This window comes from Garra rufa, chromosome 22 (assembly GCF_049309525.1).
Source record: "Garra rufa chromosome 22, GarRuf1.0, whole genome shotgun sequence".
In the NCBI taxonomy this organism is placed as follows: Eukaryota; Metazoa; Chordata; class Actinopteri; order Cypriniformes; family Cyprinidae; genus Garra; species Garra rufa.
In genome coordinates this window covers 21,919,200-21,941,670 of record NC_133382.1, presented here as the reverse complement: position 1 = coordinate 21,941,670, position 22,471 = coordinate 21,919,200, and the positions used below count along the sequence as shown (strand labels likewise).

The window sequence follows — 22,471 nt, the reverse complement described above, 5'->3', positions numbered from 1 at the left end:
AACCTTTAAGATCGAAAAATCTTTACTGGGTAGTTTTCCCAACAAAATGTAGTAGTTCTGATCATTTTTAGTGCTTCTTGACTTCTGATGAACTCTTTTAAATGTCAAAAAAGTTTTTCTGTCTGCCTCACGCTCACTCTTCAAGCCATTACCATTAGTGGCAATTCTGGATATCCTTTAAATATAACATGTCTGTATTCAAGTCTCCGCAACATGGAAACCATTACATATGTCAGATTTCAGTTTACAAAGAAATTCATCAGTTCTTCCCTTCTCCCTGAGGAGAACGGGCAGATTTGCTGTGCCATAACAATCAACCGTATTTGGAAAGAGGAGTGCGCCCTGCAAATTTTGAATGATGGATGTGGCTTCTTTTGAAAAATGTGTCCCCGTATGCTGAGTAAAATTGGAAGCTTCTATGCAAATAAAGGGGGGGACGCCATGAGGATGCGCAGGGTGGTTTGGAGCATGTAGAGTATCGGCGGGGGTATTTGGCCAGGGTGATTTATCTTGGGGTTATGTCTGCAGAAGCTCAGTCCTCAAGAACAATCAGTCATCTTTACTGGCAGGGCTACTGGGAGAGAGTGTCCATCTACCCCTGTGGGAGCCAACACTGCATGAACTTTCCAAAACTGAAGTTTTATTGCAAATATTTATTGTTGAGATGTGACAACAGTGCACTAATTTAACATTTGACACATACATGTAACAAAATACACAACGCTCTAAAGCATGAATCTTGCCTCCACAGATTACGTGTTCTCCAATGGCTGTCGCTCTCCACCGTGGAGGCAGATGGATGGAGAGATCTGCTCTCTTATAATTGAGACCTGTGACACAGAGCCCACGCTGTTCATCACTTGCAATACAAGTGGAGTTTTTCTTGATGAGGTGAGAAAACTGTCAAGAAAGTAGAAATAGTCATTTGGTGTATCAGTTTTAGATTGATCTAGGAACACAATTCTCTCGTATATCAAAGCAAAACACAATTCTGCTACATTGATGTCAAAAATGATCGAATTCAGCTACATAACGTTTCATCTGCCATTAGTAATCAGTTTCAGAAGTGTGGACATTCCCTCAGTTGATTATGTATTGTATTTTTATCATGAAACCAATTATAGCCGTGGTTGATAATCTAAACAGGGCATATCCCAACAAGCCTGACCTGAACACCTAGCAGATGGAAATTAATGCATCCCATCGGAATGCTGAATGATGCAATATGACTTTTCTGAATCTGAAACGTGTCAGGCTGTCAAGAGAGCAAATTTTGGTAGACAATGTGAACATACACAATCTGCACTTAATGTGTTTGAAAGGTATGGTATACAGTCGCTTTTCCAAAACATGAAGTAAGTGAAAACTGAAAAGTTTAGACGTGACAGTTATATGGTTCTGTTCCAGATCTGCTTCTCTAGCTGTGTACAGTATTCTGAGCCTCCCAACTGAACTAAATAAGTGTGCAATTAATCAAAAGCAACATTTCACACACCACAATATTTTTCATTCAGAGAACCGCTTAATCAAGTCCATATCTGTCTATTTTTATCTTGTGTTTCTTTCTTCAATCTAATTTCTTCCTCCCTCCACCTCTCTCTCTAAATGTCTGTTCTTTTTGGAGTCTCTTGTCCTCGCCTGTGTTCTGTTCAATGCTTTCTGACACTCACCTGTTCATCGTACATTTGCGGTCAGTTTGAATCTGCTGCAAATGACAGTGATGCTAATTGTAGATTAGACATTTAATCAGAACAATTTACCTCTAAACCTCAGAGATTAAAAGTTGAATGTACAGTAATGTCTCTGCATGTGTGTGAAGCTAATGGTCTTTTTTTAATGTGTGTGTGTGTGTGTGTGTTGAACCTTTTCTCTATTGTAACCCGACGTAAATCTTAGCCAAAAATACTTTGTTTAAACTTGCATAATGATTTTTTTTTTTTTTTTCAGAAAATCAATGGAGAAGGAAGTGAAGACTTCTATATAAGAAAAAGTGAAGTCTACAAAGACATTATCACTTTGCTGAAAAACAACTCTCCCTATTTTGCTGCGGCTGCTGATGAACAGGTATCAATTAACACCACACAAATACATTGTATATTAGTCATGCCTTATTTCCTCAATTAATGGTTTAAAACCAATGATTGGCATTGTTGGGTTTCCATTTCTCTGATCGTTTTAGTCGTCTTCCACTGCGTTTGGCCTTAAATTACTCCAGATGGCAATTTCTGAACACATGACAGTGGTTTCATTATAGTGTCTGCTGCACACCACAGGGCTTTGGATATCCTAACCATGCTCTGGGCAATCCTAACATGTGAATTACATAATTCATAGTTATGCACTAATCATCCAAAATTTGACAACACAATTGTGACAAACTTATATAATCCATCTCCCGATGTTAAAGAAAAAACATTAGTGCTCATTAATTGCACATCTCAGATGCTAGATGGGTTTATTCATCTACCTAAAAGTATTTGAAAGGCTGATGAGTTTTATGAGTACTAAAAAAGCTTGGAGCTCAATAGCGGTGGTCTGGAGCGCCTGCAAGTTCAGGCATCAGAGACAGATGACATCATTATGCGAGTATGCCATACTTTTGACAGACACGTGCAGCCAAGTAGAAGTCTGCTATTAGTGAAAACGAGTGGATGTTATTGATAGTACAGTACATTGCTCCTAGTAGAATGTTGTGTTAAATTGTTTTAAATTTGTAAATTAGCAATTTTGATGCAAAATAGGCTTATCTTACTTAGTATTTTTGTGTTGTTTCTAGTCAAAATATCAAAAAAATTCTCTATATATTAAGTATATATTGATTTATCTGAGTAGACTGCAGTGTGGGAAGGTTACTTTGGAAATGTAATAGATTACAGATTATAAATTACCATATTTAATTTGTAATAAAGTAGTGTAACTTTTTCAGTTACTTTATTACAATAATGTGACTGATTACATTTGATTATTTTTTGATGACTTTTCTAAATTTATGTTTACATTTAGTCATTTAACAGACACTTTTATTCAAAGCGACATATAAATGGGGATAATAGAAGCAATCGACCAACTTTCAAAGTTCTTCATCTCTTTAAGATCATAATAATTTAATTTTACAGCACAGACACCACAAAATCAGACTCTTTTTATGTTGAGATTATTCTGAGGTTAAATACAGGTTTAAAATCATAACCATTAGAAACTTTCTTGTAATTACACATTTGTTTTCAGTAACTGTAACAGATTACAGTTACATTTATTTTGTAGTTAAATTACGCAATGCCGTTACATGTAACTAGTTACTCCCAACACTGGTAGACTGTATGTATGCAGGTACAGTTGAGGTCAAAAGTTTATATACACCTTGCAGAATCTGGAAAATGTTATTAATGTTACCAAAATAAGAGGGATCATACAAAATGCATGTTATATTTTATTTAGTCCTGACCTGAATAAGTTATTTAACATAAAAGGATGTTTACATGTTGATGTTTAACATATGTTTACATAAAGTCTACAAGAGTAAATAATAGTTGAATTAATAAAAAAATGACCCAGTTCAAAAGTTTACATACACTTGATTCTTAATATTGTGTTACCTGAATGATCCACAGCTGCTTTTTTTTTTTTTTTTTTTTTTTTTTTTTTTTTGTTTAGTGATAGTTGTTCATGAGTCCCTTGTTTGTCCTAAACAGCCTGCTGTTCTTCAAAAAAATAAATCCTCCAGTTCCCACATATTCTTTTGGTTTTCAGCAATTTTGTGTATTTGAACCCTTTCCAACAATGACTATAATTTTGAGATCCATCTTTTCACACTGAGGACAACTGAGGGACTTATATGCAACTATTACAGACAGCTCAAACACTAACTGATGCTCCAGAAGGAAAAACAATACATTAAGAGCCAGGGGTGTAAACTTTTGAACAGAATGAAGATGTGTTATTTTTTTTATTTTATTTAGTACTGCTCTTCAGAAGCTACAGAAAAAACATACATGTTTCCCAGAACACAAAATAAGTTAAATTTACCCTGATCTATTCAAGGTATTCAAAAATTAATGCATTGTGTTTCCTTCTAACGCATCAGTGAGCATTGTTGTGTTGCAAATACACAAAAATGCTTAAAAAAAAAAAAAAAAAAAAAAACGAAGAATTTTCTTAAAAACAGTGGGAAGTTTAACTGTTCAGGACAAACAAGGGACTCATGTACAACTATCACTCAACAGAAGAAAAATATACAGTAGCTGTGGATCATTCAGGTAACAACACAGTATTAAGAATCAAGTTTATGTAAACTTTTGAATTGGGTCATTCTTCTAAATTCAACTATTCTTTTCTCTTGTGGACTATATGTAAATGTCTTTTATGCGAAATATCTTTTTCAGGTCATAACATTTTGTATGACCCCTCTTATTTTGATCAAAATAATTAACATTTTGTCGATTCTGCAAGGTGTATGCAAGCTTTTGACCAACTCTACTTATTCTCTGAAAATATATAAAAATAAAGTTATTGTACGATTTCATGATAATACTGTTTTACTGTGTTTTTAAGCAAGTAAATGCAGCCTTGGTGAGCATAAAAGATGTGAATCTCTCTTTAAATCTGATCTACATGTGCACTAATTTATCTAATAAAGGCAAAAATGCAAAATAAAAATGAATACCAATAACTAAAAAAAGAACACATATTAAACATGTAGACTACTGATTCAGTGATTAATTTTGAATTCCAAATATTTGCAAACAGACTCAAGGAAAGAGGCCAGCACTCAAACATAGACACTCAAACAGCAGAGCTGTCCTTCATCTGACAGCAGTACGCTCCCGCTCGCTCCTCAGCCTGTGGTGTGAGGTATGCAGCTTAAGATTAATCACAGCTGAGGAGAAGAGAGCAAAGGGAAAGAGGGGATAACCTAATGTCTACACTTCTCTCGGTGCGAAGAGTGTCTGCTTGTCACAATAACCAAGAGAGAGACAGATTAAGAGACTAGAGCTAGAGAGAGAGGGAGTTCTCTCCTCCGTCACTGTACTATTTTTCACATCACCACAGTGTGAAAGAATGTGAGAACAGGCCAGTTAGTCAGACCCCTCTGAATTAAGTAAACGATAAATTAACCAATTGGGGCTCTGATAATGGCCTCAAGATGTGGTGAAAAGTGTTTATTGTTTGAGAAATGATATCCGATTTTTTATCATTGACATGTATTTGTTAAAAAAAAAAATGTTTTGTTTTACAGCACCAAATATTTAGTCCTTTCTACATAATATTTTGCAAGATTTTTTAATTTTTAAATATACACATCTTTAAGAAATTACCAGTTTCTTTTCCTTTTATGTGAATGTGTATATATATATTTTTTTCTTTTGGCTGACTCAATGTTGTCCAGATCTGTCTTCAGCTTCATTGGTAGCAGAGCTCAGTAAATGCCTTTTTGTTGATGCAGACAAAAGATTTCCTCCAGCTTGTACTTTTCTTTTCTTAAAACAAAGTCCTCAGATCCACGCTAATGTTTTATGCCGACCGTTGGCGGTTTTATAACCGACATAATTCTGTCCGTGAGCAATATAAACGGAAACTCCATCATCGAGACAGATTTCTCTTTATGTTCATGCTAAATGATGGTGATGTTATCTCTCGCCGATATAGTTTGCAGATGGAAAGTGAAGGCAGACAGAAAGATTACCGCTCTACCATATAGTGATGGTTCTTGTCTAGCGCTACTCTGCCGGTGTAAAAACCTCTGTCTGGTGCTCCCGTCGAGGACAAAAAGTATAAAATGTTCCTTTCATCTATTCATTCTGATTTCAGAGCCAGTTTTCAGACACAAACTAAGCCTGCTGCAGAATTTTACCTTTACTCTCAGCTGAGTTGTCCAAGTTAAACTCTGTCAGGTCCAGGACAAGCTTCATCTTCCTCACTTGAGGAACAGTTCCCATGAGTCTGTGCTCAGTAGCTCTGCTCACCTTCCATAACTCTTGCTTCTGATGAATGTGTGTTATCATTCGAAAGCTCTATGAGAAAAAGCTGAAGTAGAGCTATATGGTCTGCTTGTTTATTTGACACACTGTCTCTGGATCAACATCCTTTGTAGGTCCTAGAACAACATCCTCAGCAACCAATCAAAGCTCTAATGCTCTCAAATCATAAGGCAATGATTGAATAATAGGAATGTTGTTTCAGGAACACGTCCTGCTTGTGTAAATCACATCAGGCTGTTTATTTGGTACGTAACAGTCACACTCATACTTGCTGTTGCTAAAAGATGTCTGAATATTGCTGCCAATGCTTTTTTATCAAGACAGGAAATGCCACTTCAAAGTTCATATTGCCTACGGTTAACCTACTGAGCAGATGTTGCAATTCTGCTGTGATTTTCTAGAATGATTTTTCCTTGCCATGTTGCCTTTGGCTTGCTCACTGTGGGTATTAAGGCACTATTTTCTGCAAAGCTGCTTTGAAACAATATGTATTGCTAAAAAAAGCAAAGAAAAAGAATGAGGTGAATATTCTCGGTGCGGTTTTAGAGCTTGGTTTCTGAACAAGGCTGGATATGTGCTAGCAGGTTGAGTTCGATTATTGGTGGCAGTGAGGAGAAAGACTTTATTATTCTTCGAAGCAATGATGCCAGGCAGGCGGTTCAGCGTGCGAGCGTTTGTGTGTGTAAAAATGCCCACCAGACTTTCATGTTTTATTATGCCAGCGGGCGGGAGCTCAACCGTGAGCACTAGCAGCTGACGGGTGATGGACAGAGGCCGTAAAGAGAGAGCCATAAAAGTAGTCTGCTTAGACACAAATCAAACCCCTCTTTGTTCTCCACATTTGCATTGGTTCCTTGTTTTCTAGATTTCCATGTCTTTCTAAGGTCTTCCAAACACATTTCTCCAAGGTTACATATAAGAGTTCTCCCTTTTTGCTCAAGACTCTCATCACCTTCTACAAATACACGTTTAACCACCTGAAACGAACCCGTTATGTTGATTTGAGTGCAGATAATGCTTTTAGTCGCACTTTGGGACTCTTGTAACGTGAAAAGTTCAGCTGAGAATAGGCTCTGGATTGCAGCCTGAGTTTGCTGTAATAAGTCTCAGACACGCTCTGGTCCTTCAGCCATCAGTCAAGCACCGGACCGTGATTATTCAGTCCAGAAACCCTCAGCACACACCAGCTCTCTGCCAAAGACAACAGGCTGTATCTCTTAACATATCAGCTGCGTGAGGAACTGATGCGTTTTTATACTTTTATCAGATCAGACACTTTTAATCTAACATGCACAGCCAGCAGGGCTGAGCAGAAGGTGACGTTCATCAGGGAAAAGATATCATATTCTACTGCTTTGTCAGACTGGGACAGGAAGACTGTCGCTTTGGTCCAAAACCTAGTAAGCTTCCTTCGAAGAAGACAGTATTTCAGTGCTCTCAGTGTTAAGGTTGTTTCCAAAGGTGAGTTTTTTTTATGCTGCCTTGAAAGAAACCTAGAAATCAAATTGTAATGCAGAACTATTGGTATCCTTTGAAAAGCAAAAACAGAATGTAATGTAAAGAAATACCTAGAAATACCTTTAATTCATTAGATAGTGAAGAATATTGATATGAGTACACTACCAAGATCTTTGTGACTTCTTTTTCAAGAAATTACTGGGTTGTTCCGTGTCAACTCAACTGGAGGTCCCCAGCTCAAATTTTTGATGTTGCTTATATTTTTTGCTTAAGAAAGATAAGCATGTATAGTGATGAAAGCCAAAATATTAAATGTCATGGATGAATATTTACTGAGTAATCCACTATTTTGTAGAGGGGGGTCAAAATGGCAATTTTTACCTGAGATTCAGAGCCAAATTACAGGGGGTTAAAATGACTTTAGGCAGCATCATTGTGTTATTTTTACACAGAGATTGGTAAGTCTGTTAGTAAAACCTGTTGATTTTAGCAATCTTTGTTGCGTTATGTGCAAATGCTTACCATTCAAAAATGGGAAAACAGCTATTTTTTAATTTTTCTCCAAAGTTTGCATGACTATAACTCAAGAAGTATTAAAGATATCTTAATGCCCTTTTGAATGTTGGGCCTTTACAAATCAAAGGTGCCATTTTGACCCCCCTCTACAAAATAGTGGGTTACTCAGTAAATATTCATCCATGACATTTAATATTTTGACTTTCATCACTATGCTTGTCTATCTTTCTTCAGAAAAAATATTAGCCGGGGGAAGTTTCTGAAATTTGGTTAATTTGACACGGAATGACTCTATTTTCATTCAGAATGGATGCAAGACATTCATAGGATAGCAAATATATATTTCAAATAAATTAACTTTTTATTTATCAAGGAGTACAGAAAAAACTGCCAGTGTTTTCACAAAAATATTAACAGCACAACTCTTTTTAAAATGTTTCTTGAGCACTAAACCAGTGTATTAGTATGATTTCTGAAGGATCATATGTTAAGAATAATGATTGCTAAAAATTCAGTATTCCCATCACAGGATAAATTACATTTTAAAATTTATTAAAATATAAAAGTTATTTTAAATTGTAAAAATATTTTACAATATTACTGTTTTACTGTCATTTTGTTCTCAAATACAGGCTGAAATTCTCGTCTGAAATTTTCTGGAACTGTCATTTGGCAGCCATCTTTTGTATTGTCTACTGAAACCACACATTAAATACAAACATTTAAATACACAAATTTAAATAGCTTCTGCCAACAAGACAAACTATTTGCACTTAGTGAAAATAGACGCTCCGGTAAAAGATACTCAACGTTGTGTATGTTTATGCATAATAGAGTGTTGCATCATCAGTTGTGAGTACGATCTGTAATAGTCAGCTTGCTAGGTTTTGGAATAGACTTTTTTTTGTCTTGCAAATTCCTTTTGTTGTCATTTTTTCTTCATAGTTGGATGTTGCAGTAGTTTGAGGTTTACTGAGCACTTTTTGAGGTTTTCTCTTAATATTCAGGCTTCTGTTCGGGATGCCATACTGAAGAGTTCACTCTCCCTACTTGTTCTTGGACAGGGTTTTTGCAGGTTTATTACTTCAATTATAATATTAAAGGTGGGTGGAGTGGCGCGAGGAAATGGATATAACTTTGGCTCTCTTAACTTTGGCCTTCTTTAGGCCAGACAAGCTCATGAAAGGCACAAAGTGTGCTTAGCCCAGCTGGATCCACATAGAGTCCCTTGTGCCATATTAAAAGCTTTTTCCCTTGTGTACTCTTTCTGAACTTTTTCTCTCTCATATTATTCTCTCATCTTCTTGCACTTTTTCTTGCTACATCTCTCTAAAAGATGGAACCAGCGGAGAGCTGATAGCAGGGAATAGCAGGTGGCTGTGACTAAAATCTTTCCTGCCTCTGAACCATTCATATGTCTCTTGTTGAGCTTCTCACAAAATTAATAAAGAAGATGGAGAAGGAGAAAAAAGGAGACCCTTGCTATTTCAAAAAATCATTGTTGCGTTACTTTGCCACAAAGACTCCACTGACTGTGTGCCAAACTGCCAGCCTGCAGCTCAAGAATGTACAGAAACAATAAACCTCTCATATTGTATAGGCAATTAACAGAAGAAATTTTGGAAATATGTTTCTACTCTTTTTTTTTTTTTTTCATTTATTCTCATAACTCAAAGGCAGGATTGTTTTTCTGGCAGTGGACTGTGGAGAAAGGCTGTATTATATAAATGTTCAGGGATACAAATTCATAAGTGGGATTTAGTTTTTATACATCTCTTTCTTAGAATGAAAAGTGTGCGCTAGCTCGAAGATGAGTGTGTGATGTGCCTCCCCAATAAAGAGACAATATGTCAGATGTAAAACAGAAAATGTGTTGCTAAGAGTGCATTCACAAAGAACTTTGTTAAATAAAAAAATGCTTAAAAGAAAAAACTCTTTCAACTACCCAAGTCTGTGTTTTTGGTACAAATTGAGACATGTCCTTTTCCTGACTATCTTGTTTCTTTTTTATTCACTCTTTTCTACAGGACTCTGCCATTCAAGATGTGCCATCTACTAAAAAGATTTTACATGTGGAAACGGTTGATGTGGAGGAAACAGGCCAAACCCTGAAGTCTTACGACCATGAGGAAAAGAATGTGCCTGAGAAGGCGAGACAACAGCTTGTGCGGAACAAGCCGGGCGGTAGGAAGAAGAAATTAGAACCATCTTTGAAATGGAAGAACCTCGGCCTCACCACTTCTTATGAGTAAGTGATAATTCCAAATCCCGATGGAGTCGCAAAAAAGACATCACAGCATGAACATCAGAGGCCACTGACTCTACATACCGTTTGCTTACATACTGTTTAGATGCACAGTTTAATACTCAGACAGACTGGGGCTGTATCCAAATTCGCCCCCTTTACCCTCATTCACTATTCTCTACATTAGTCCACTCATACAGTCCACTTGAAGGAGTGAATGAAAACGAGTGAGTGAATTCGGACACTAAATGCACCGGAAGGACTAGCGCTTTTGCATGCTTGCTGTTTAACACTCATTTAAAACGGACAGTTCCAGTAGTAAGATTAAAGGATTTATCTTGAACTATGTCACGGAAATTACATATAAACCCTAGTTAAACAAATTGAATAATCAATTTACAACGAATTTGTACCTGTGTTGTACGCTGTATTACGCCCAGACAAGCGCGTTGTAAAATGAATGGATGGATGATTCAGCTGCGGGCGCCATCTTTTGGCGAGACACGGGAATTCAATCGGCGCGACTCTCACAGTGCATTATGGGTTATTTCTAGCCGTTAAGTGTACATCGATTGTACACTCGTTTTTGCGGTGCATTGTGGGATTGAATGAGTGCACTCGGAAACGTCTACTATGGTTTCGAACACCACTTAAAATGGCTGTCCCCTCAAATAGTGCACTATTTGAGGGTATAGGGGGTGATTTCGGATACAGCCTTGGTTAAATATTAGTGTCTGTTGTTATGTGAAGTCATGGCATAGCTATCCATAGTAACAATCAGCTGATAAAGCCAGAGTTGATCACTCAGACATGTGTTCTCCCTCTTGGATTGATCTAGCAGACAAATCAGCCCTTTGGCTATTTCATCACTTGTTACTGGTAAACCTCCTATGACCAGTCATCTAGGATTTCCAAAACAATAATCCTTTGTTTTGGAGAAATAAGAATTTCCCAGATGTGAAAATTACCCTGTTCTGCCAGAACCAAACTTGAATTCAAATAATGTAAGGTTTCACTGTAATGTGTCACAGTACTAGATACCAGCTGGAGAGCTACAGTTACAGAAGACTGAAACAAACATATTACCTGATGGGAGAAAAAACATTGAAAAAAGAAAAAAAGACTAGGGAAATGCAACAAAGGCGCCTGTTAAATTGAAAAATGATGTGGCTCTTTAAAACATTGTATATGGAGCATTCACATAATCATATTGTGAAACGTATGTGGTACAAATAAAATATCAGACTCGATGACAAAGCAAACAAGACATTATTTGAAATTTAAAGGGATAGTTCACCCAAAAATTAAAATTCTGTTATTAATTACTCACCCTCATGTCGTTCCAAACCCGTAAGACCTTCGTTCATCTTGCGGAACAACATGAGGGTGAGTAATTGTATGCAACTGTTACAGAAGGTTCAAATTCTCACTGATGCTTCAGAAGGAAAAACGATGGTCAGGGGGTGAAAACTTTTTGAATTTGAAGATCAGGGTAAATTTAACTGATTTTGTCTTTTGGAAAACTTATAAGTATCTTCTGTAGCTAAAATATGATGTTTTAGGCAAAATAAGAAAAATGTACACATCTTCATTCTGTTCAGAAGTTTACAACCCTGGCTCTTAATGCATCGTTTTACCTTCTGAAGCATCAGTGAGTGTTTGAACCTTCTGTAATAGTTGCATATGAGTCCCTCAGTTGTCCTTAGTGTGAAAAGATGGATCTCAAAATCATACAGTCATTTTTCGAAAGGGTTCAAATACACAAATATGTGGAAAAACCAAAGAATTTGTGGGAACTGAAGGATTTTTCTGAAGAGCAGCGGGCAATTTAACTGTTCAGGACAAACAAGCGACTTAACAAAACTCCAAAAAACAGCTGTGGATCATTCAGGTAACAACACAGTATTAAGAATCAAGTGTATGTAAACTTTTGAACAGAGTATTTTTCTCTTGTGGACTATGTGTAAACGTCTTTTAAGTGAAATATCTTATTCCGGTCAGTACTAAATAAAAAATAACATGAATTTTGTATGATCGCTCTTATTTTGATAAAATCATTAACATTTCAAAGATTCTGCAAGGTGTATGTAAACTTTTGACCTCAGCTGTATTCCTGACTGATTTGTCTTTTTTCCTATCCAAGTGAAATGACTTCTCAAACGAGAAACAAATGTAGACTGGGACTTGATTTCCCTTCTCTTTCCCTTCAGAAATTGATTGTTTTGTTTTCATTTGCTAATTGCTGCAGTCATTTCATATGAGTGAGAAATTCAACAATTATAATGGTTTCTTAAAAATAATGATATGATTAAAAACAATGTCTGATTGTTATTTTTTCCAGCGAGCCAGAGGAGAAGGCCAGACGGAGCAGAGAAAGCAAGAAGATCTTGGAACGTGGCGTAAAGTCACCCGCATCAGAGAACAAAAAAAAGGCTATTATTTCTGGATCATCTCTGCCAGGCTGCCAATCTTCTCAAAAAATGTATGCCACCATAATCTCAGTCCACAGACATTGCTTTTTCCATTATACATATGGTATTTTCTCTGAGGTAAAAACCTAACCATTGAAACAGGATCTGAAAAACCCTCTCCCAGGAACACGCATAATTGAATAACCCTTTCTTCCTCTGGCCAAACATAAAAAAACTTATCCAATCACTGAATTGGAAATAAAGACTCACTTTCAGGGCAAATTATTTCAGCTGTGGATAAGTATTCGTTTTATAGCCTTTAATAAGACACGGATGAAGCAGCCGTTCAGGTTGGTGTGCACATAGAACGGTCCTCTGGTGCTACTGGGAGTAGCGGTCTGTAATAACTGGCCTGTGCCTGAGCCGCTGATAACCCTGTTCCTTCTCCTGACTCCTCTCTGTCTGTTTGGCGACGGCGAGTGAAAACTCCAGCTGTCCCCATAACGTCGTCTGCCAGAGTACACAGTCCTGCCTGTAAGGAGCTCCGGGTGTAGCCGCAGTCTCTCTTTCCCAAGTCCTACTACTTATAGAAGCGTTTCAAATCAGTGATGCACACGAAAGCCAATGTAGCTTTCTGAAGATCGATTGTGTGAGTTCTTTGTACACAAACACGTCAGTAATGCAAGCCAGCACACTTACAATCATTCACATTGCGGCACTTCCAGTAAGTGACTAGTTTACCATGGCGTGAATTACAAAGACGAGTCCGCTGCTGTCCGGCAATACTGTAATCCCCTGGAAAACATATCTGAGTCCCTCTGGTCTCTTCTTCGTGTGTACCGGGTTTCATGACTCGTTTGACGATACATTCATTTCGGTAGCTTGATCCGCTTTAACGGCCATCTGCGTTTGTGCGTGCGTATAAGCTTGCGATGAAAGAGTTCAGAAATACACTGATGACCACTCCAGCCTTCCTCACTCTCTGTTTGCTCTGTCTCTGTTCTCTCCATCCCCTGCCGTTTAATTTGATGCCATGGCTTAAGATGACACTTCAAATACACCCCTGAGTTTGATGGCCGTTGTGTCCAAGGGTTTGAGCATGAAGGCCTTTCAGAAAGCAATAATTCATTCCACATTGGATTCAGAGAGATTTTACCAGAGCTTTGAGAGAATGTGCTGTGTGGTTTGGCTTGCACCTGCTTCAACTCTCCTCCGATTTGATGTATTAAGCTGTATTTATTATAGAAAGGCTTTTTCTATACTGTCCTGTTATGTATGGATAGTTCTCAGTTCTACCCTGAGAAAATTCTGTGGGAGAGTTCTTGTCTGAGAGACATGAAATTGTGGGCCAGCTTGAATATTAATACGTCTAATAGGTGAATGTGTGTGTGTGTGTGTGTGCACAGTAGAAGCCCAGGAGGAGCTGACGACTTCAGTGAGAGTTCATCAGAGGATGAGGAAGATGAGGAACAGCCTGAAAGACGTACCGAGATTCCCACCGACCTGCCCTCTGAATACTGGCAGATCCAAAAACTAGTCAAATACTTAAAGGTAAAAAAAAACATTGTCAGAATACCAGATTTTCACTACACACTAATTATATAATCATGATATACATAAAATGCACTACCAGTAGGTTTTTAATGTTTTTTTTAAAGAAGTTTCTTCTGCCTGCATTTATTTAATCCAAAAACAGTAAAATTCTAAAATATTTTTACTATTTAAAATAACTATTTAAATATATTTTATGTAATTTATTCCTGTTATTTCAAAGCTGAATTTTTAGCATCATTACTCCAGTCACAGGATCCTTCAGAAAAAATTCTAATATTCTGATTTGCTGATCAAAAAACATTTATTATTATGTTGAAACCACTGAGTAGATTTTTTTTTCAGGTTTCTGTGATAAATAGAAAATCTGCAAATATCTGAAATAGTAAACTTTTGTAATATTACAAATCTTTATCACTTTTAATTAATTTAAAGCATCCTAACTAAATAAAAGTATTAATTTCTATTAATTTCTTTCCCAAAAACAGACAAAAAAATATACTGACTCCAAGCTTTTGAATGGTATAGTGTTTAATAAGCTTTTCATTTTAGGTAAATGCTAATGTTTGGATCTTTCTATTCATCAAAGAATCCTGAAAAATGACTCAACTGTTTTAAATATTGATAATAATAATACAAATGTTTCTTAAATGGCGAATCTGCATATTAGAATGATTTCTGAAGGATCAGGTGACACTGACTACTGGAGTAATAATGCTGAACATTTAGCTTTGATCACATGAATAAATTGCTTTTTTAAATTTATTCAAATAGAAAGCAGATGTTTCACAAAAATACTGCTTTTGCTGTATTTTGGATCAACTAAATGCAGGTTTGGTGAGCAGAAGAAACATCTTTAAAAAAAACATTAAAAAAATCTTGTACACCAGTAGTGTATATTGTGAATTATCTATACAACTATAGAAAAAATCATCCTATCAGTAAAATTTTTTTTTTCTTTAAAAAAAAAAAGAGAGATTTTGTAACCATAACAAAAATGTACAAAAAGAACTGCAGACAGTGTTGGCAGAGTTTTTTTGGGTTTTGGGCTTTCATAATACAATTGCGATTTTTTTTTTCTTTTATAATGTACTGCAGCTGTCAAAAAGTTTATCTGTAGACAAAGAAAAATGAAAATAGATTCTTTTACTAATGTTTATTGATACTTGGAATGAATACCTGGCAACCTAAAAAATAGCTAAAACGGCAACTGAAGAATAGATGGCACGTTTAGAAATCCCGCACCTGTCAACTGTAATTGAACAGGGGGAAATTAGGCTAGTTTTCATTCTGTTTGGGCGGGTTTTGAGTTTGTTTTGGGCTGAAAATTTTCTGGGACATGGCAAGACTGGGGTGTCTAATATCCCATCTTTTTTCCAAGTAACGTCCACTCTGGCAAGCTAACTTTTTTCTTTTGTTGAGTGCAAGCACAGTGTCTCACTTCTGTGTGTCATCTTCTCTTACATGATTTTCGCATTAAAGGGTCACCAAAAAATGAAGGCATCCTAGGTGTATATGACTTCCTTCTTTCAGATGAATGCAATCGGACTTAAAAAAACCTCATCAAAACTTTATAATGGTAATAGGTGGGTGTTCCTCTTCAACAGTCCAAAACAAGTCCAATAAAGTGCATCCATCCATAATAAAAAATGCCTCACACAGTTTCAGGGGGTGAATAAAGGCCTTCTGTTGCGAATCAACGCGTTTTTGTAAGAAATATTCAACGTCTTACGTCATCCGTTATCCACCCGGACCGGCTTCCATGTTCAACTATTAGCGCAAACTATAGAAAAGTGATTATTACGTTTTAAATATGAATATTTTTCATACAAAAATGCATCGATTCACTACAGGAGGCCTTTGTTTTTATTATGGATGGATGCGGTTTATTGGACTTGTTTTGGACTTTTAAAGAGAAACACCCGCTCATTGCCATTATAAAGTTTGGAGGAGCCAAAACAACTTTTAATATAACTCCAATTGCATTTGTCTGAAAGAAGGAAGTCATATATAGCTAGGATGCTCTGTGGGTGAGTAAATAATGGGCTAATTTTCATTACTAACCCTTTAAGGTGAAGTATTGCCACCTACTTTGTTGACCAGATAATGACATTTGAATTTGCATTTGCAAAACTGATCTCTCGCATTAAAGAATAAAATAAAGTAACTGAAAGGCCTTTTATAATGTAGTAAATGGTATCATAGAAGTCATAGGCCTTTTCTAGATATAAAGAGGGCGCTGATGTTAAACACTCGATTTTTAAAAGGATCTTCTTCAGTGTAGTGAGCAATAAATCATGTAAAGAAAAACATCCATGCAAAGTTCAGCCGCAGGTAGATATTTTTAGCCCAGTAAAACACAGGATAACAAATGTGATTTTCCCTAAGGGAGGTGCTCATCCTCTAGCAAACGTCAGGAAAAAAAGCACTTGATAACAAAATCCTGTTTGATTCGTTTGAAAATTGGATTTGAAAAGTTAGTTTTTTTTGCATGATTTGTGTGAGGTGTTTGGGGATGCGTTTGTTACAGTGCTATGTTCAACTCTAGACAGGATGTGTTTGTAGCTTGCCCTTCCCAGCATTCTATCTGTCTGGAAACCACAGTTCTTATTTATGAGGGTTTGTCCAGTAGCGCTCTTATAATGTCATTACCATCAGAAGCCGAAACACAGTGTGTGCCAAACTAAATATCTGTTTTATTTTTGGAGTGAAGGTTTAGTTTTTCTCCTCCCCTCTGTCTTTTCTTCTGCTCTTTTCCATGGTATAGACATGCGTTTGTATTTCTGGGAGATTACGTTTCTATAAGGTGATGCATGAATGATCGGACTTGTGCTTTAATGGCTGTTTATCTAGGGATATTTTTGCAGTGTACATTACCTGAGCTGCACATTTACATGTCTTCGTGTTTGCCTTTCTGTACACATGTACGGAGGGCAGTTTGCACCAGTGACTATATCTTTTCATGATGTTCATGGCAGTATTAGTGTTATATTAAGAAATCGTGCATGTCTGTAGACCGCAAAACATTCAGTCGTTGCCTGGATGTGTCAAAGAACGAGCATTGAGTATAATTGCACGTTCACACATTCACAGATGCACTTTGTAACTGCGTCAGTGTGTAGAGGAGGTGGCCACGGGCTGTTTGTCTCACCAGATTCAGCCCAACTGCCTCATTAGCCTGAATTAGAGAAACATGGCAGCCAAACAAAGTTGCATAGAAGCATTCTCTCACACTCTCCCGTCTCCCAATTACCCCGTTCTGCTTCTCGTTAATCGCTTGTAAGTAAGCGAATTGCTAGTGCCCTAATGCTCTTATATGCTAAAAAAGTGTTTGCAATTTTCGCCAATGTGATTACCTAAATTTTTTATTACTGACTCAATTTCACTGAAAGGTTGCAGAGTGTCTCTGTCTGCTCAGGAAATGTCTAAATCTGGATCTGGATCTCATGCCTCACTACAGTGCTCACTGTTTCTCGCAGACTACAAGATTAAGAAATACTCTCTCAGAAAAGTAATGTGCATAAATAGAGGTCTTAAAATGATTCTCAGCATGAAATTAATTTAGACAATAAATCATCTGCAAATGCTACACTTTTCCATCTGCATAGTGGCAGAAGTTGAAATTCCTGTCAGAATGGAACAGTTGTTATTTGTAACCAGACTAATGTCCGTGACTTGTTATCTCACATGGCCGTTTGAGGTTTTGCTCCCTCTACTGGACAAAGTGAGCAATAAAATGACTGTGTCAGATCAAGCTGCTGGTGCACCTCATTACAGTCCTGTGTGATGCAGGGAAGTCAAACAGATTGATTTTTGTCATTAAAAAAAGCTTTACCCCTATATAGATTGATATTATTTGTGACCCTGGACCACAATACCAGTCATGGGGTCAATTTGTTGTAACTTATATGTAATTTATACATCATTAAAACACACAAATAAGCTCTCCATGGACGTATGGTTTGTTAAGATGGGACAATATTTGGCAGAGATACAGCTCTTCAAAAATCTGGAATCTGAGGGTGCAAAAAAATCAAACTATTGAGAAAATCGCCTTTAAAGTTGTCCAAATGAAGTTCTTAGCAGTGCATATTACTAATCAAAAATTACATTTTAATATATTTACAGTAGGAAATGTACAAAATACCTTCATGGAACATGATCTTTACTTAATATCCTAAAGATTTTTGGCATAAACGAAAAAATGTATAATTTTGACCCATACAGTTTTGTTGGCTATAAAAAAAGCATTTTTTAAAAAGAGCATGGTAAAATCAGTAATCTAATAAATGCTTGATATATATATATATATATATATATATATATATAGAGTGGGTTGCCTCAGTAGTGCCAATTTCATTGAGATTACATGACCAGACGAATTCACTATGCCACCAATCAAGTCTCTAATGCTCACCAAAGCTACATGTATTTTTTCAAAAATACAGGTAAAACAGTAATGTTGTCAAATATTATGACTATATTATTATTAATGTTTTTAATTTTATTAAGTGCTGTCAAAATTAGTGCGTTAAACCAGGCGATTGATTCTAGTTTAACGGCATTAAAAATATTTCGCAGTTAAAGGAGTAGTTCACTTTCAGAACAAAAATGTACAGATAATGTTCTCACCCCCTTGTCATCCAAGATGTTCATGACTTTTTTTCTTCAGTCAAAAAGAAATTGTTTTTTGAAGAAAACATTTTAGGATTTCTCTCCATATAATGGTGCCTCGAGTTTGAACTTCCAAAATGCAGTTTAAATGCAGCTTCAAAGGGCTCTAAATGATCCCCGCCGATGAAGAAGGGTCTTATCTAGCAAAACGATCGGTTATTTTCTAAAAACATTTACATCTCTACACAGAGTACACACAGAGCTAGACAAGACGAGCATTTGAGGTTAAAAAGTATATAAATTGTAATTATTTTTAGAAAATAACTGATCGTTTTGCTAGATAAGACCCTTTTTTCCCTGGCTGTGATGGTTTAGAGCCCTTTGAAGCTGCGTTTTGGAAGTTCAAACTCAGGGGCACCATAGAAGTCCATTATATGGAGAGAAATCCTGAAATGTTTTCCTCAAAAAACATATTTCCTTACATGATCATCTCGGATGACAAGAGGGTGAGTACGTTAAACTACTCCTTTAACGCAGGGCATGTGCAGCTGCTGCTTCTGTCTCCTTTTTCTTGACTAGAAGTGCGTTTATTTAGTCGTTATGTTAGACTGTGCTCATAGCATGCAAGCTTCAGTTGCACACACAAATGTGGCGGTGTGCACTGTAGCCTGTATCATTTCATATCAAAGCATGAATAAAACTAAGAGCATGTGTTTCAGATCCACATCACGTTCAGCAGCGGCGGGTCTTAAAGTAATAGCAGCCAAATAACCTAATTATGATTAATGATGTCTATTAATCAAATAAAAAAAGAAAACAGAGAAAATCAATAACTTTGAAGTTTTAGATATTCACCTATTTTTAATTTAGTGTTTAGTGTTTGATAACTTTATTTACTTTTTGTATATTTCCTACTTGCTAAAGGGCACAGGTAAATTATGGGTTTTATGTGAAGATTGTTTTAAGTTCACTTAAAGTAGAATTTGTTCTTTTTTAAAGTCTAATAAATGTTAAAATTGATATCTCTCAATTATACTGGTGTGTTGAATGGCTATAGTCAATGGTTAAATATTAGGTGGAAAAAACAATTACCCAGAGACACCAGTAATATTGGTATCAGTGATACTAACCTTGAGTCATAAAAATATATTTAACAAATATTAAAAATGTACTGTCTTTATGTTGTTTCTACATTAATTTAGAGATGATTAATGATTTTTTTTAATCGATTGACAGAACTAATTTTAATAGATTTTAAAATGTAATTTATTTCTGTGATGGCAAAGCTGAATTTTTCAGCCATTACTCCAGTCTTCTGTTTCACATGATCTTTCAGAAATTATTGTAATATGCTAATTTGGATCTCAAATAACATTTCTTTTTATTGTCAATGAAAACAGTTTTTGTGGAAACAATAACATATATTATTTAAAGTTGAAAGTTGACGTTATATGTAGATATACACTACTGCTCAAAAGTTTGGGATCAGTAAGATTTGTAATGTTTTTGTGAGTGATAGCATAGATTTACATTGTTAGAAAATATTCATATTTTGAATAAAAGCTGTTATTTTTAACTTATTCATCAAAGAATCCTGAAAAAAGAATCATAGGTTCCCATAAAAAATATTTCACTTAAGACTGCAGTAACAGCTGATTAAAATCCAGCTTTGCATCAAAGGAATAAATTTTAAAGTATATTAAAATAAAAAACTTTATTTTATATTGTAATAACATTTTGCAATATTACGTTTTTTTCTGTATTTTTGATGAAAATAAATGCAACCTTGATGAGCATAAGAGACTTCTTTAAAAAACATCAGGTCTTACAAGTCTAAAAGGTAATCCCAAACTTTTGAGCGGTAGTATATTTTTTTGATCAGTTTGTTACATTTATACTGGAAAAAAGTGTTAATATAAAAATTATATGTGTAAAAATAAAATAAATCAATTATATATATATATATCTACAGCAGTACACCCATTCCATCCATTTTCACACAAATGGTTTCACAAAAGTGAGGATGCTCGCAAATACGTTTTGGATATGCTGTTTTGCATCAAGTTAATACTGTCCATTAAATCTGATACCTCTATGCTCTTAAATCTAGAGGAAACGGCTCTGCTCTGTGCCTCTATGGCTTCTCTCTGTGTAAATCATTTATACAGCTGTCTTTATCTTGCTCTGGAAAGCTGGCTGCATAATTGAGGATAAATGATAATGATCAGACCTCAGTCAGCTTCTCTATAAATTACTCTAATGTGTATATCACACAACAACTCGTGCCAGAACGAACATTCACATTCTCTTCTCCTAATACCTTCTTGTTCTCCTGATCACTCTTTTTCTTTTTGTCATCTCAGTTTTCTCCAGAGCATCAGTTCAACTTTGTTTTCTTCGTAGGTTGTATTTATATATCCATTCTCTCTGTTTGTCTTTTCCTCCTTTTTCCTTTCTGCTTTCTTTCTCTGTTTTCCCATTCTTCTGTGATTTGCTCTGCAGGAGAATTTGTTAATTTTCAGAGCTTCGTCTACAATGGGCAGGATTTATGAATGCTGGCTTATTCTGCAGTGTTTTTTACTAAATATTTCAAGTATTCTTTCCTCAGGATAGATTTTTTATGGTGACACACAGCTTGTGCTGTCACTGGGACCTGCTTTTCTGCTCTCTAACAGAACTACGATCTATCAGCTCGCTTGGTGTTTTTGTGACAGTTAAATTATTTCACATACCGCTCGACTTGGTTATTTATTAAAGACAAATGTTTTTAACAAAGCAATGCAACAAGCTTTTTTGACTTTCTAACCTTGATCACAGATAAATGTCAGGTGTTAAAGGGATAGTTCACTAAAAAATTTAAATTCTGTCATTATTACTCACCAACATGTCGTTCCAAACACGTAAGACAGTCATTCATCTTCAGAACACAAATTAAGTCGTTGTGTTTGTTTTCTTTGTGCACAAAAAGTATTCTCGTAGCTTCATAACATTACGATTGAACCACTGATGTCACATGAATTTCTGGGCCTTGAACGTCTCAGTTGCGGTCCTGTTTATGCAGGGTCAGAAGGCTCTCAGATTTCATTAAAAATATCTTAATTTGTGTTCCGAAGATGAACGAAGGTCTTACAGGTTTGGAACGACGGATGAACTATACTGTTTTTAATTTTTACTCATAATACTCTGCAAAACTGGCACTAGAGTGACTGATTTTGTGTAGGTGTATACTGTATGTCTGTTTAAGCATAATAAGACGCAAAAGAGAACTTAGTTCAGTAATAGAACGCTGTGTCAGTGCACCAGTCCCGATTTGCGTTGTAGTTCTTTTCTAGGCTGAGCCAAGCTCCTGGCTCTACTTAGCCCCCCAATTCAGCTGGGCCTGGAGGTGAGATTTGCTTTATACACAGTAGTAAGTGTAGTAACATCCCTAAGTAAGTTTGCACATCCCTGCAGTCACATATGAGAGGTGAGATACCACAAACTCTAACATTAATGTGAGTAAGGTGTATAGTCATTTCAAATAATAAACCTGTCAGTCACCCATGTTCACAGCTTTTATCTATATGTGTGTGCATCTGTCCTGAACATCTGTCTTTACACCGCAGACTGCGAGTGATGGCCCGTTAGATTCGAGACAGAGACATTATAAAAGACCTTCAGATGTTTTCTGATTTGTAAAGAATGTCTACAGCACTTTG

At 36.1% G+C, this 22,471-nt stretch overlaps 1 protein-coding gene across 1 annotated transcript in view; it reads left to right on the top strand.

Moving 5' to 3' along the window:
- odad2 (outer dynein arm docking complex subunit 2) overlaps window positions 1-22,471 on the top strand; it is a 71,194-nt gene that overhangs the window by 7,216 nt on the left and 41,507 nt on the right. The window contains exons 6-10 of the mRNA XM_073828652.1: window positions 752-891; window positions 1,948-2,064; window positions 9,980-10,200; window positions 12,539-12,679; window positions 14,015-14,159. Of these exons, the coding sequence (XP_073684753.1) occupies window positions 752-891; window positions 1,948-2,064; window positions 9,980-10,200; window positions 12,539-12,679; window positions 14,015-14,159 (764 nt within the window). The remainder of the gene's footprint in view (window positions 1-751; window positions 892-1,947; window positions 2,065-9,979; window positions 10,201-12,538; window positions 12,680-14,014; window positions 14,160-22,471) is intronic.